The sequence below is a fragment of the Ylistrum balloti genome, unplaced genomic scaffold, assembly GCF_031769215.1.
Source record: "Ylistrum balloti isolate Yb309-2 unplaced genomic scaffold, AGI_CSIRO_Ybal_v1 Utg370458, whole genome shotgun sequence".
Taxonomy (NCBI): Eukaryota; Metazoa; Mollusca; class Bivalvia; order Pectinida; family Pectinidae; genus Ylistrum; species Ylistrum balloti.
Window position 1 is genome coordinate 246,797 of NW_026782303.1, and position 16,611 is coordinate 263,407.

At 35.2% G+C, this 16,611-nt stretch overlaps 1 protein-coding gene across 1 annotated transcript in view; it reads left to right on the forward strand.

The window, feature by feature from the left end:
- The window catches only part of LOC132555188 (circadian locomoter output cycles protein kaput-like), a 30,120-nt gene extending 25,082 nt beyond the window's left edge, over positions 1-5,038 (forward strand). Inside the window, exon 11 of the mRNA XM_060219542.1 lies at positions 3,736-5,038. Within this exon, the coding sequence (XP_060075525.1) occupies positions 3,736-5,038 (1,303 nt within the window). The remainder of the gene's footprint in view (positions 1-3,735) is intronic.
- The last annotated feature ends 11,573 nt before the right edge of the window (positions 5,039-16,611 follow it).

Below are 16,611 nucleotides of genomic sequence, written 5' to 3' on the forward strand. Positions count from 1 at the left end.
TTTACTCCCGTTGTTGTGTTTTTAGCACCATATCCTGTTTTACTCCCGTTGTTGTGTTTTTAGCACCATATCCTTTTTTACTCCCGTTGTTGTGTTTTAGCAACACATCCTGTTTTACTCCCGTTGTTGTGTTTTAGCACCATATCCTGTTTTACTCCCGTTGTTGTGTTTTTAGCACCATATCCTGTTTTACTCCCGTTGTTGTGTTTTTAGCACCATATCCTTTTTTACTTCCGTTGTTGTGTTTTTAGCACCACATCCTGTTTTACTCCCGTTGTTGTGTTTTAGCAACACATCCTGTTTTACTCCCGTTGTTGTGTTTTAGCACCATATCCTGTTTTACTCCCGTTGTTGTGTTTTTAGCACCATATCCTTTTTTACTCCCGTTGTTGTGTTTTAGCAACACATCCTGTTTTACTCCCGTTGTTGTGTTTTAGCACCATATCCTGTTTTACTCCCGTTGTTGTGTTTTAGCAACACATCCTGTTTTACTCCCGTTGTTGTGTTTTAGCACCATATCCTGTTTTACTCCCGTTGTTGTGTTTTTAGCACCATATCCTGTTTTACTCCCGTTGTTGTGTTTTTAGCACCATATCCTTTTTTACTTCCGTTGTTGTGTTTTTAGCACCACATCCTGTTTTACTCCCGTTGTTGTGTTTTAGCAACACATCCTGTTTTACTCCCGTTGTTGTGTTTTAGCACCATATCCTGTTTTACTCCCGTTGTTGTGTTTTTAGCACCATATCCTTTTTTACTCCCGTTGTTGTGTTTTAGCAACACATCCTGTTTTACTCCCGTTGTTGTGTTTTAGCACCATATCCTGTTTTACTCCCGTTGTTGTGTTTTTAGCACCATATCCTTTTTTACTCCCGTTGTTGTGTTTTAGCACCACATCCTGTTTTACTCCCGTTGTTGTGTTTTTTGGTGTTGTTCATTGAATGACCTAGAATTTTGTCCCGAATTTCTGCAATTTATGAATTTTATGTCAATTGTTTTTTGTAACTTTCCCTTAAAATTGCATTAAATAATTGCTATGGTAGACATGTCTTATTTGGTTTGGCGGACTAGTTTGTGACATCATGGTGCTACCAAAACGACACGGAAGAGTTAAGTAGGTTTTCCACCGCAATGTCTGTGTTGTGACGGTTCGTACCGACGTTTGACAAATCTTGTTATATAATTGGGAAACTTTAATCAGAAGCCAGCTCATCATGGGTTAATGTTCGCTTACTGATTATTGACGTAGATCAGTTGTCACAACTCTTGTAACAAGAGCTGCGGAGCCCAGGAGCGGAAATATAAACACCCGCTCATGTCAAAGAAATATTTAGGATTTGATTGTATCGAAAATAATACAAAAATGGAAACGGTGATAATAAGTTAAAATGTCAAGAAGAAAGACTGTGCTATATGTTTTAGTGATAAATTGAAGCATATCGAGTTTTTAAGAGTTGAGATATCTCTTGGCATGGTTGAAATGCAGAAAGAAAGCAATAACGTTTTGAAATATTGATGAATGTTATTCATGAGAACAAAATCTCATGTTTTGTTTTCAAGCTTACCAAGCTTCAAAGAAAATGGTTGAAAACTGAATGAGGAGATGGAGATAAAAAATAAAAATAAAGGGCAATAACTCTCAAAAATTGTGCCTAAAACAGTGTTAATTCCTTCAAGGCAAAAGGAAGAAGTCGTTTCGCAGAAAGAGATTAACAATTCCGATTTGAGTCGCCTGTTATTATTATTTTTTTAATCAGAGGTCACAAACTGACAAGAACTCACTTTCGTATGACATTATTAACAAAATTAATATCAAGTGAGGAATAAAATTGTAAAATCTATTTTCATCTATCTGGGACATCGCCCTTTAAAAGATTGCGATGACGTTTCTGATGAATAGTTTCATTTATGTTAAACAAGTGTTATACCAATTATGGAACAATGAAATATGCTAAAAGACACTTTTGAACTTTTGATGAAAAAAATAGATGATGCATGCAGGTGTTTTTTTTATTGATCTGTATTATGATATTTCTAGACAAACATACGTTCCTGTTTATTGGAAAGAAAGGGAATAATTTCTTTTGTTGGTGCTCTAATGTATTCATTCATCTACGATTCAAAATATGCGTGTTTCTATGAATAAACGGAATGCGATATCTGTCCATTTGAATAGAGTGAACAGTGGAGTATAGAAATACAAAAGTTTAGGGATTCTATGCATTTGATATTTGGGAGAATTAATCTCGATATAATGTATTCACCATTGTTTTCCTGTGTAAATGTCACTTTCGATCCTTTAATGACAAATTGCTAGGCCGAGGTTTCCATGGAAGCAACAATGGAAACATAACACGGTTTCAATAATTCATTAGAAGCGATGGAAATCAGTTTTATAATATCTACAACGAAACAGCAAACACACGAGTTATTGCGCCTCTGTGAACTAACAAAAACAATGTGACTCTTTCTTCCCATTTCTGAAGACGTTTTGGTTCACTTGGTCTTAAGGACCAAGGTGAGCTTATGCCATACCGTGTCCGTCAACAATTTCTTTAAAATACTACTAGTCATGAACGACTGACAGGATTTTCACCACATTTTGCAAAGTTATGAGTTTCATATCAGTGTTGGATCAGAGCCCCCCGGGGTCTCAGGGGCAGGACCAAAAAGGAGAAATTTGGTAAATTATTAAAAATTCTATTTAGATTGGACGTTGTCCAATTGTCAATTTTGTGTAAAATGTGGGTCTCGGTCCCCTGGGGCAAAATTCTTCCTCTGTAAGAATGTTAGGATTCTGTCCCAATTCGGTCTGAGCATCCTTGGATGAATGGGAATCAATTTTGTATAAAAACGGTGAGTTTCGGCCCACTTGTATATGAGTATGAAGCCCAATAGAGGAAATGGAGCAATTTATCAAAACCTTTCTTCTTTAGGAATGAGACGATTTTGCCCCAAGTTGGTCGGAAGCATTATTGGGTAAAAAAAACCTTGAATAAATGGTTTCACTGACCATTTGGGTGAACTTCCTTGTGTTTGGCCTTTAATGTCAGCGTCTGCCCAATTGACGAATGTAATGAGTTCTACATTACTGAAATGACGTTCCCTGGTTGCCAATCAGCTTCAGAGGCTGGTAACCCATTGTCAGTATGATGTTAACAAGTAGGGTGTTTGTTACCTATCTATGATACGACGGTACTATAAAAGATTAATATTCTGTACACAGATTCACCTGAAATCTGATATTGTAAAATAATATAACTAAGGGCCTTGCATAGTTATACCTATTGATGAAATTATTGAATTCTGAACTTCTCACACATAAGACAAGGACATTTCGTGCTACATAGTGCTAGAGTTTTTTTTCCAGTATGTCTCACACTTATTGCAGGTTTAGCGCAAAAAGTAGTTGTGTTTTCATAGCAAAGTAATCCTATTGAATCTGAAAAATAGAAATCAACATATCTGTTTAATAAAATGACGGTCATCTGATGAACGTTCTTTACGACACTTTCTAAACATTGCACGAATAAACGGACTTGTTACCAACTTCTCTTTTGAAAACGAGGATGTACTTCAATCGTTAGAAAGGGATGTAATAGTTTTGTTCTTTCCTGTAAAAGTAATGTACATCACTATACAGAATAGATGTATGAATTACCGGAAAGCATTGGGGATAAGGTTTTACAGTGTTCCAAAATATGTAGTAAATTCTTTTTTTCCCTATATTTTTTTCAGAGAAGAAGACAGCACATTCCTCCAGCAAGAGTCGACAATACGCCAGCGATTTGCTATAAATGATCTACTTCAGCTGATCCAATACGGCTACTACACCAGTAACAACCGAACAAATTCTGATCGCTGTGACAGTCACGTCAATCATAAGACCAACGGTCAGATTTGTACACCTCATATAGGATTCACTGAAGATGCATCGTTGTCTTTCTACAGCGCACTGGTCAGTTGTCCGTCAACTCTTCATGCCATGAATGATCGACACTCTCCTGTTCTACCGTCTACTCACGTTGCACATAAAATTACTCAACGGGAGAAACAGCTCCAGTTTCAGGAGTTTAGAAGACGGCAAGAGTTTGAACAAGACAGTAACCAATCTTCTGCTGATTTTCTCCCATATCACTGGCAGATGCAACAACCCGTCAAATTTGCACGTCAGAAACAACCACAAACAGAAGAAAGTCACCACCAGCAGTATTCTATGCGTCGCCGTTCCGAAATGAACGTTCGTGACACAAAACCGATCAAATCCGAGCCTGGATGCAATGCATCATATCAGCCGTGCACTTACAATCCATACCTTGTTTTTCAGGATCCCCGGACCAACCGTGTAAACTGTAGACCATGTGTTGGTTACGAACCTTCTATATGCCCCTTACCCACATCAGATCAACTAGTATTTAATCTCCCACCCTCTCCACCCGTATCACCAAGGAAGTTTCTAGCAGACAGATATGCAATGTATTCAAATCACCAGACACCGTACTATCCTTCTAGTTTTCACTCTCCCTCCCAACGTTTCATGTACAGTGTTGAGCAAAGTCCGTATCACTTCCCTACTGGTTGTCATAGTATGATTGGTTCTGCCAACAACTTTCCTGTTCCACCGATCGTTCAAAACACTGATACAGGAACATGTTTCGAACCACCACTAAATCTGAGAGGTGCTAACACACGTAATCATACAAAACCACATGCAAACATAAGACTTTCTATGCACTGTGATTACTCTTCGCCGAAGTTTCAAGGAACATTTGTCTCAGAAGACAACAAATTTCATCCGTATTCGTCAAGGCATCATCTGCATTCGATGCCCCTGCAAAGACAACGAATGCAATCTCATATTCAACAGCAAGGAACATGTGGACAATTTAACCAAGCACAGGAGGAAAGCATACAATACGACATCGAGGCCTCCATACACATGAAGATTGTGGACAATTCAATGTCAAAATCTGTCGATAGTAAACAGGAACTTGACCTGCCATCGATTGGCAGTTTCCTCGACTATCTCAACGACAGCTAGTGACACTGTTTATTAATACGGAGAATTGTGCTGCTTCTGAACCGTGGGCGAGGTATAAAATATGACATGTTTGGTAATTCTTTTTTGACAGGCTTGTTTGTAAAACAGACGTCAGCTATATATATATCTTTATTAATTTATTTTATATGATTTCTGTGCAAATTGGTCAAGACTTGGTTAACCATTGGTTATTTTCCTTTTATCAATATACACGAAACACATCCGAGAACATCATGTATCCCTGCAAGGCAAAATCCGAGTGTAAAATTTGGTGAGAAATTCACTGTTTTTTATTGGAAAAAATAAGATATTTCACTTCTCTTCAGTTCTAACACATCTGTGAACATACAGTACTTAATGGCAAATTAATATCGTTTCAATACATTGATATAGAAAATTAATGTTTATGCACAGAGATCCATAGTGCCTTCGGTTTGTGATAATCAACATAACTCTATCATCATGAGAGTGTATATAACGGTGAAACAGTTATGTTATTGCCACGGGTCTTGCCTTCCTCTTCAATCAAAACTTTCAAGTGAAACGCCAATGGTATTTTTTATGGTTCGAGTGCTCGCGGTTTTATTAAAACATTTTTTTTTGTTTTATACTATTGTTTAACGTCCTTTCAACAGCGACTGTTACTTAACGCCGGCCTTCTGGTCCATGAGAGACGAATGTGTTAAGTGCTGTGATATGCTCATGTAAGCCTTCGTGCGATAGTGCAGAATTCGAGCTGCATTTATAGTGCTTCCACAATGACGTATACTAACGAAGGAACCCTTAATCTGGTCACATTATAGTGGAAATAGGTAAACCCTTGCTTTTAATTCTCTTTTCAATATACCCATTTTCTTCGTGATAATGACACTTCTCGAAGGAGACTCAATACATTTCATTAAGAGCCAAACCGATGTTTTAAAATTTACGTATACATGAATTCTCTATACTACTGATTGTGGTGTTTTTGACAGGATTATTTTATTAAAGCTTTTAGCTAATCATAAAAAATGGTTTTTGGATCAAAGTCTCTCCTCTGTGGAACGCTTACAACACCTTCATTTTGCTGAAGAACATTAACGTTGCCAGTGGCTTCTAGATGTACTCGCTTGCAGGACCATTTTGTTAATTTGTTGATACTTTCGGTTCATGAATCATCGCTGGTATTAATTCTTTGGATTACCAATATTTTTGTGACATGTGAAATAAAAAATATTGATATTCCTTACATGCGATAACCTTTGTAGAATGCACTAGAAACATCGGCTAACGGGGAAAATGTTCAGTGCAAAACTTACGAAACGCAATTTCGAAATTGGTGTGCACATCATAAAACATTGTATCAGCCGAAAACGGATTGATGTGAAATATATTGTAACTTCACAAATTAACGGTTACCTGTAAATTTATTATTGATTTCGAGTATCCTCACTTGAAAATAATCGACGAATAGGATTCAATACACTTTTAAGTACATCTTCGTATTAGAATGACTCATTATTTAATATAATGTCAAACTTATTAAATGATGTTTGTTCAATAAGTAACGTACAAGATGAGATTCCTGGTTTAGAGTGTCAAGGCATTGTATGTTTTGTGGTGGTGTTGATGAATAAAAGCTTAGTTCAACCCTGTTGTCTTGTAATTAAGTTTTGTTGCTGGTATATTGTATATATATACGGAGGGTTTTATTGTGTGTGAGAACTATACTCACTCATATACTATACTTACTAAATCTTAGCATCAATCATGTGTAAAAGGCTGTCTTCCTTTACAAAATGTGTGAAGGATGTGTTCATACGTCTAGATCGATGTTAATCTGGTAAAATTCACGAGCAAATGAAACAGGCTAAATTTGGTAATTTCCTTGAGTCCAACTTGAGTAGAAATTTGAATATTGCATAATGAAATTATGATGATGTCTATCCATATACTATCTGACTACTAAAGGAAATAATACCAAGGACACCCTTGTCTTGTCATTATTATGGAATGAAACCGCAAGGATAGAGGGCTTTTTGTTACCATGTCCTTTTATGGAGTTAAACATCCACGCAACACAGGGTAATATGAGGACTGGTGTCAAGAAGGGCAATATAAGAAAGTGTTGAAGGGAAAGAAATAAATCAAAAGACCGGTATTCCAAGTGTTGCAATATGAACAGCAGATCTATCTTGGTATCTTCAATACTTCTTTAGTAGAATACACAGGAAAACCCCTATTCTGCAGGGGGCTCATTTTTATCGATGCAGGGTTTCTATAGATCAGTTGCCCAGAAGCAGCAGCCAATTTCCTATCAATATTCCTACACCAATAAAACGTCACTATCCTCTACTAATAACAGATATCGTTACAAAACGCCCATCACCTTGTTTATAAATGGGAAAATGACGTGTTCCTGTGCAATATCTATAATCAACGTGAAGATATATTAGCAAATTTGATATGGATAACGTGATTTCATTCAGTGATGTTTGAGTCTATCTCTAATTCAAGACCATAAGCGAAGGTCTGACAGGCGTTCTCAGGGATGTCAACCAGTCAATTTGTATCTCTCAGCTCATCAAACGCCGAAGACAACAAGGTCAACCTAGTCGTACTGTCTCATGTTATTCATTTTTTTCCGAAGTGATATCTTCCATAATGCAATGGTTTAAATGCGACCATTTGCCTAATCAGAATGACTTTAAATGGCCAGGGCTACCCCTGTTGGTTAGCGTTTCAAAATTTACTCTTTGACCTCAAATCTCACTTCTCTAAGACTGAACGTGATTGAAATCTGTGTACGTAATAAGATTGTGTTGCTCTCTCAAATAACGCTGATGATTGAAGTTTCATAGATATTTTTACCAATCGTTTTTCCAAAAGTTACCAATATCACAGTTTTACTTACATTTGGATAGTGTATTCTTGATGATATTTGCTGGAGATTGAATTCAACAAAGATAGTTAATACCCAGCAATTTTGTTTACAACGACTAAGAATCTCAGAAAACAACTGTTATATTGTATGTATAGACGCAAATGCATTACCAATATAAGGCGTGCGAAATTTAGTTACTAGTGTACACTTGGGTAATCGGGTGGCGCAATGATAACGCACTCGCCTTTCACCTAGCCGTCCGAGGCTCGATTTCCGAAATGAATGTAAAAAGGCATGGGGGTCACCTGCCCTATCATGTGGGTTCTCCCCGAGTACACCGGTTCCCTCCAAAAATTAAGTCCTCACGCGCTTACATCCGGGTCACGAGTGATTGATATAAGCTGGAAAAACTTGTTTAGCAATTGTTGTAAAATAAAGTTTATCTATTTATTTGTTGATCCATACATTTTGGTTGGGTGAAAATTTCATGGTTTTATAAAATTGCGTATTTTCGCTGGCATTCAGTTCCATTAGTACTGAAATTACTGTAATTTTCTTCTTGTTTATCATTTCGTCCCCCCCCCCCCCACCGAAATTAAACCATTTACAATATACAGAATAGGTCAATACACGACACAACCAGGGTTTCAGTTGAATAGGTTCTGTGCCAGTCTTACAAGGTGTTACAAGCACTATCGCTTCTTTGAATGAAACATATCACAGCTCATTAGAGCAAAGTCATTTTTATCTTTGGTAACCGTTTTTCATGCAAGCTTTTTCCATCAGTCTAATTATTGATTGATGGCATAATTTAACATACGGAGAAAAAGTAAAACCAAATTAATGGAATTTGAAAGAAAATGATAAAATATCATTATTTTTAACAATGATTTACAGCACAATGAAAAATAATATAAAACACAAAAACGAAAATATTTCATTCAAAGATTTCAATTCATGTAATGAATATTTCTGTTAGAACTGGGATTGGTAACGTATCAGCTGTCTGAAAGCTAAGATAATGAATGTGATGCATGTTTTTTCTGTGCAATTATCTCTCTTGCTTCACCACAACCGTTGTCGCAAGTGATGCTTTAATGTGGCTTGATAAAAGTATTCTTCTTATGATGTATTTGTCTGGTAGTAGAAGGACCAAGCATGAAAACGCAAGGGTCAACAAGTTGATGCGAGTATGTGATTCATGCGACGTTTAAACTTAGTTGAATAGTGCATGTAAACATATACACATGTTCTGGACATATTCTACTGTCACTATTTAATTATCTAACATACAGAAAAAGAGAAAGAAGAAAACATATGAAATGAACTTTTTTGTTATACATACACCTCCACATCTGTTTTTTTTACACTTCCTGCGGCAGTCACTTTACATATTTTAATACTTAGGGTAGTTTGCATCAATAAAAAGTGCAATAAAAAAGGACGAAACAACGGTATGATTTGGTTTAATCCAATATTTCGCCCTACTGTATCTATCTCCCAGTCAGTAATGAGATGTGTTTATATATATTCTGGAAAATAATTCATTGGGATATAAGCGATCTGGTATTGATAATCCGAAATGGACCATACAGTATTCCACTAAAATTGTTGGGGACATTTTTAGTACGTAAAGATGATTTATAAGTTGATAAATATTAGCTTTTCAGTCAGGTATGTTTTCATAAAAAAATAATAAATTGAAACAACTTCTTGTATGTATTTAGAAACTGATCTTATCTCAATATGCGATTTCATCATATAATACTTTTGTAAGAAAGTGATAGTAGATAAATAGACTCAAAACCATCAGGCATTAGATGATACACAGGAGCCGTTGCACGAACAAATTGATTGTCGTCTAGACCAAGAGCCATGTTCAATGCAGACCAAGATTAATTCTACTCAAATTTCTTTGGAAATGTAATGTATCAAATAAAAAATGCACAGAACAATCTGTTTATAGACATTGGAGAAAGCCGATCATTTTTCTAACTTTGATACAATTCTTGAGTTTGATAGGCTTTTAAGGTTTGAAAGAAATTGATTGCTTTTACAATGAGATATGGTCAATGCAGACTACATGAAATACTATATAAACCTTACAGTTTTAGTTAATATCCTACAAAAAGTTTAATCTGTTACAACACCAAAGGCTAAAAACCATAAAAAAAGAAAGAAAGAAAAAAGCAACACGTCAAAATAATCATAATACAAACTCAAATTCAAATTTACACGGACACTCCTGAAAAGAACAAAGAGAACGAGACCACATGTTCCAGGAGAGTTAGTCTTCTGCTGGAACAGCGACATCGTCTATGTAAATTTGGTCACACCAAGTAAGTTATATCACGTTCTCAAATGAGAACAATGAATGAAATAACGGGACAGCAGCCAAACGTACAAGCATCATACACAATATTTGTCCATGACATCAATATGACGACCGTTAAACGTCCCCATGATTTCCATCAACCTGAATATTTTGAAACCCTGCGTTATGATTTGTCCGTCAGTTGACGACGAAAATCGTAATAAGGGAAACAGACCCTTGCACATATCGAATTAATTGCGACACTTTAATACCATGAAATGCTAGCAGGATTGTTGCTATCCAGAAATGGAAAACTCACAATAGGTGAATTGATATCACCCACCTCACCAGCTTGATTGAAAACTGTCCATAATTGTTTCGTTGTAGGAAAAGAATAAGAATATTTCTTATTATGCTGTGTTTCGTTGAGGACAACGTGGCCTCGGTCAATATGTGGAGAATGTGACATCACTACGTAGTCTATATACAGCACGTCAATGGAGTAGGAAAACAAACCCTTCCCTTCTTCTGGTACTTGAAATGTCTCTGTGAACAATTATTTTTTTTATCTTACTTTCGTTCTTTGAAGGAAAACAACACAAGTAATTGTGAACACTATAAATGAAATACGCCAACATGATTACTGTATAATTTAAAATTCGTCCAACACTTAAGAAAACCTTGAATCTAGTCATGGTATCAAATTGAATCTTTAGTAATATGCAAATCTTTGAAGCAACGTGTCCTGAAAAGTCAGAGAAAGGGACTTAAATCAAACATTGGGTGAAATAATTTAGTCTGGAGTCGCATGCAATCAAATAAAAAAAAAATATAACAAAATAAGGCAAAATCAAATATCAGTGTAAACTCCTCGGCACAAAGACACAATGACATTTTTGCCAATTTCTTTTACAGATATTTTATATTGGTCCAGACCGCTATATGTATATATGTTTCGGAGCGACCAATTTGTGTTAGTGTTACACGTAATTATAGAAAAAATGGCGAAAGTTAAATAAATATATATGAACTCGATCATGTTTTGGATCACCAGGCACCTGACATGTCCCAAAATCATCATTATTAAACCCGTGTTACCTATACTGTCATGTTCAGATGCAGTATATTATACAAATAATGTATTGTGTAGCTAATTTTAAAAAAAAAACCTGATGTTTATTTTCCCATTCAAAAGTCACACATTTTAAGCATCAAGGACGAATTCAAATTGATATGCTTTTCCTCTGAACTATAATGAGAATTTAAATAGGTATTAATTTGTTGAGATGAAATCTCTAATGCTATTACCTGATATCAGTGTTGAAGCAATTTCTAAATAGCACTATGTTGCAAAATAACGTCATCGAAGCGCAATTTATGACGAAAATGGATTTCTATTAAAAACCTTTTTTTTCCGAAATTGCCTTTGCAAAATTAATTCCGACAGAACAAACTATGAAAATAAATCCAAGGTTCACGTCTGGTTCACTGAAGGTCACTGAAGCCAGCATAATAATTATCAGAGTAGATTCAAGTAACTTCAAGTCATAAATTTATCAGAGAAAGATGCCACTTCCCGTTTAGATTCTGACTTTTCTTTCAACTGCTAGGTTTCAAATTTTATGATCTCAGCATCACAGTTGAGTCCTACGAGGACGACACAATTTTAGGAGGTTGTTAACTTAATTGCTTAGCTCTGCTGTATCTAGTTTTAAAGTTGTAATAAAATATGATATTTACTTGTGTGTCTTTAATACAATCTTTGACGCAAATTTTTTTAACCTATGCTTACCATGTAATCCAACAAAAAAAAAACGGAAAGACATAGTTCTCAATTGATCGATAGTAAGAACGTCGAAGTAAACAGCTCAACGTAATTTGTTCATTTTCCGGAAAAAAGACACAATATTAATTTCCTAGAATACTACCCGAAATAATTATACAATATATCTATCATGAACATATTATCAAATCTGAAGGGCTTCCTGTAATTTCCATCGTTTCAATCTCTAAACGAAATGATTACCCCCGATGGTAAATACAGAGAGAAAAACTAGATAGAAATTGAAACTACGCCAAACACGATCAAATCAAAAAAAGGTTTTGTTTATGTTTGCTTTCAGGTAAGGTCGTGTGGATATGCCGTCATTTGACAGTATGCATACAAATCTTAATTTTGAATTTCGTCTTGTAGAATAAGTTTTTATTCTGTCTCATAAAAAAGAAAGATCTGTTGCATCTCATTGCAAAGCTTAAGAATTATTTTTTCTTTTCTTTCTTGTTTGTCATATCATGCAATGTTTTATTGACCATTTTTTTGTTCCATTTAACACCTGCCCTCATATGACCCCGGCTGTTGTGGGAAGTTAGACCTCGTAAAAACAAAGTCATCCTCCTGCTCGAATAAAATAGCCTTAAATTGTTGAATTCATGGTTGAAAACACACATATCCTTCTCTTGAGGTTTACCTTATCGATTTGTATGGCAGACATTACCAGAACAGGTAACAACAACAACCTTGATTAACCGGTATATATGGATGATGTGTATAAGGACAGTGGGACCAAAACGCTGGCCATTAGTTTAATGTATTTTCTTCCTTTAGTCTCGGAAAGTATTTTAAGCATCACCTGGGATTATTGAATAGTATAAGGGATCTGGGCTTCTTTTTCCACTGTAGATTTTCAAGGTATTAGACATGGCAAATGGACCCCTCTAAGATCGTTTTCTACTTGAATGTCGGTTTCCCATGGTTTTCCCGTCACATTTTCATTATTGTTTCCTTTTTCCACTGAGGTGTATTTTCCTTAAACGACCATAGCTGTTAAGACACTATAAAACCAAACAAATCACTTATCTACCTAGTTTTTGACATGCATTTCGACAAATTCTGATTTTCTTTTCTCGCTTCTAATTCTTCAACAAACCCATAACATCACTGACGAGTCGTAGATGGTCGAAACTGCTGTATGATTTTTCAGTGTTTGGCTATACTGCATCTGAAGTATTGAAACACGTTTTTCATGTGTCTTTTGTAAATTTTTACTCGCTCACAAAGGACGGATAGAGCGATCTTGTCACGTTTTGACAGTAACGCTACTTTGAATGGAAACTTACACTCCTCCTCTTTTTTTTTTAATTTTCTTGGCAGGTAGGAACAAATCAGATTAGAAAGCAATCAAGACGGTACGTGAATTCTACTGGAGATTGACTGACGGACTGGAACTAGGTCAAAGCTTCGCGTGGTACATTTATGACTGGATTCACATTTACAGAAAGGATGGCTGTTCATATCTCTTTGTTCGTTATTTTGAATCAAATTAAAGTTATTTTAACAAAAGCCTATAACAGTTATAGCAGTTGATGGTTTGAAATCTACGTCTTTTTGGGATTTTCACGCGACGTCCTTTATGACGTAACTATCAACGATACGTCATTGTGAAATAAAAATGATCTTTTGGACATTCACATTGCAATGTTCTATGCGATATCACTTTTAAAAATGAAAAAAAGATGTTGATTCCAGTAGAGCAAACGCAACGAATTGATAGAAATATACACAATTGTATGTTAACATGAAATATGAACAAGACAAAATATTTGTTTCACTGACATCAATAGGACAGCACATTTGTATATATCGGCTGTAACATTTAATTTAAACCCATCTTTTTTTCGGAAGGATGAAAGTTCAAATTAACACTGTGTTATTTAACTTCATATTACCCTTGATCTGAAATATTTATAGAAGAGGTCTTTGCTTCCGTTTTCTTAAAACAGTTTCGAGGTTTTGAGGTCAACATTAAGATTGGTTTTCAGCAATTGGTTTTTGCATGTTATCATTACGGAAAGCGATTGTTGTGAATGATGTACAAACCTGACTGACTTTGACATAAAGTAAGTATACGCTTGCGGAACAGATTGCGTCGTCTCTTTTTAGAACTGATCTATAATGATTTTCACTTTAGAATAATTCATTGTTCGCTGACTTTTTAAAATCGACTGCTATTGAACCGCAATATGATGAGAAAGACATGAAAAGCTAATGGAAATCAGAGCAACATTATTGTCTTAGAGGGTGAATGTCGATCAAAGCGATGTAATTGTATCTCCTAGTGCCTTGTGCCTTTTTACATCTATATAATTATTAGCAAGGAGAAGACTTCAATTATCTATAAAAGGTTGATATTCTCAACATCCTTGTATATGTATAATTTCGATGGACAACAAATTAAAGGCGCTCTTCTCGGCGATAATTACATATTTCCTGATATCGAAGTTGAACGACCTGTCGATATCCGTGATCATACGAGGAATGGGGTCAGAAAAGTGGCTGATGGTGAGAGGGAAGGAGGGAGGGGGCAAGGTGAATAAGATATTCTTTGTAAACGAGCTAATCTATTTGATATATTCTTAGGATTTTAGTAAAAAATCACAAAATTGTTTTTAAGTTAGTTTACAATAAAATTACATATTTAGCATTCAGCATTTTTTTCTCGGTAAAACGATCATTCGCTAAAATTTGATTCTGCTAAATTAAATGCGATTATGTTATATTACAAAAGCAAGAATATATTATTGTTTGATTTATCCTATAAAGCATTTAAAACTATTGATTCGGAATGGGATCTTTATTGTAAACTCGAACAACAAGTAAGTAGTCCTTAACGGAGATGGCCTGAAGAGTCGAAAACAAAATGAAGTCATCCTGTAATTTTCAAGGCATTTCCTTTTTAATAAATCTCTTTCGCACGTGCATATGTTCCTTTTAACACCCACTTACACAGCTTCAACCTCATGAAGTTAACCTTTTGCTGTTGACAGGTCATTAGTGTACGTATGAAAGTTCAAAATCCGTCACTTTCATTTCAAATTATATTTGCTAATAACACATCTAATGTAGAGGAATCCAGACAATGTATGATTATAATTATCCCTTTCGAAGACCTTCATACTTCTATGAATTCATAAAATCTAAGAGCTTAATAAATTTCTTATCTGCTTTCCAAAACCCTAACATGATTTATAGTATTTTTCATTATTTCTATAGCGACGGGAGCTGATGATACCAATATTTCGCTACTTAGAATATCTATCGGAATCTACATCAAGTTTAATTAGAAAATAACACAAAAATGACTCTAGGAATCAACATACCAATTAAACTATAGCAGGCAACCATGAAATATAGAAAATTAAAAAATGAAAACATGACTGCTAAACATGTGTATCATTATAAAAATAGTTTTAATTTATAAACGTTACAACAATTATCAGAGAATTCCTTTGATTTGGTAATAGGTCATCACAGACAAATTGTGCGTAACATTCATCGATCTACTTTGCTGATCCATACAGTTGATAAAAAGATCAAAATTTGTGGCAACATTGATTCACACGATTTGTACCACAAATGAATCTCTGGACTCATTTCACAATAGATATAATGGTGTTTTCATCAAGATTAGGGTGTTCACGAAGAGAGGTTTGAACAGTAGTTGGAACATCGAATCACTAACAGCCGAAAGGGAGTTAAAGAGAAGATTTCAGTGGGGAAGAAGTGAGCACCATTTGTAAGGAAGAAATTTAATAAATCTAAGCTAAGATTACTAGCATAGTTTCTTAGCTGACATAAGGTATTGTCAGCTCTTCTGACTCCATGGTATTTAAAAATATCTGAAATTGATGTTGGTAATCCACAGCAGAAACTTTGCAAGACTCAAGTAGATGTCATTTTGGAAAGCAGACAAGAAGGATTATTCCGACATACGTTTTATAAAGAAGCTAGTATCATGTAACTGGGGTCTTGATAGTGAAGCATTTTAATACTGAGAAGATGATAATTATGATTGTAAATATTGCGACATAGTTTATTTTCTTCGAAGACATGAGAAGGACATTTATTTTGAAATGTCTCAAGGAATGGGATATTTTAGTGTAAATGTCTTCTTGTAGATAGGTCAATAAAGCCAGACTCTTGATAAAATAGCAAAACTTGTCTTTCTTCTTAAACCTGTACTTACACGTGCTGCATCAAACTCGATTGACAGCAACACGTTGCATTCTATCTGGTTACATTTAGCTAATACAAAATTTGCATATCCAAAAATAGGACTTACAAATATGATATATATTATCTCGAGAGTTTTCTTTCAGTTTTATGTTTCAACATTGTAAGTATATTTATTCTTTCATAACCTTTGTCATAAATACATGTAATATGATCACACCAAGTATCATGACTGTTAGAAAATTACAACAGCACAGACCATAACGTCCGATATCTGCTGTAGTGACGATAGCGATGTAAACAGGTGTTAAGCGACTTCCATATGTAGAGAAGTTCTATCCATATTATAGTAAGAACACTGATTCTACTAATATCAGTGTACGCCT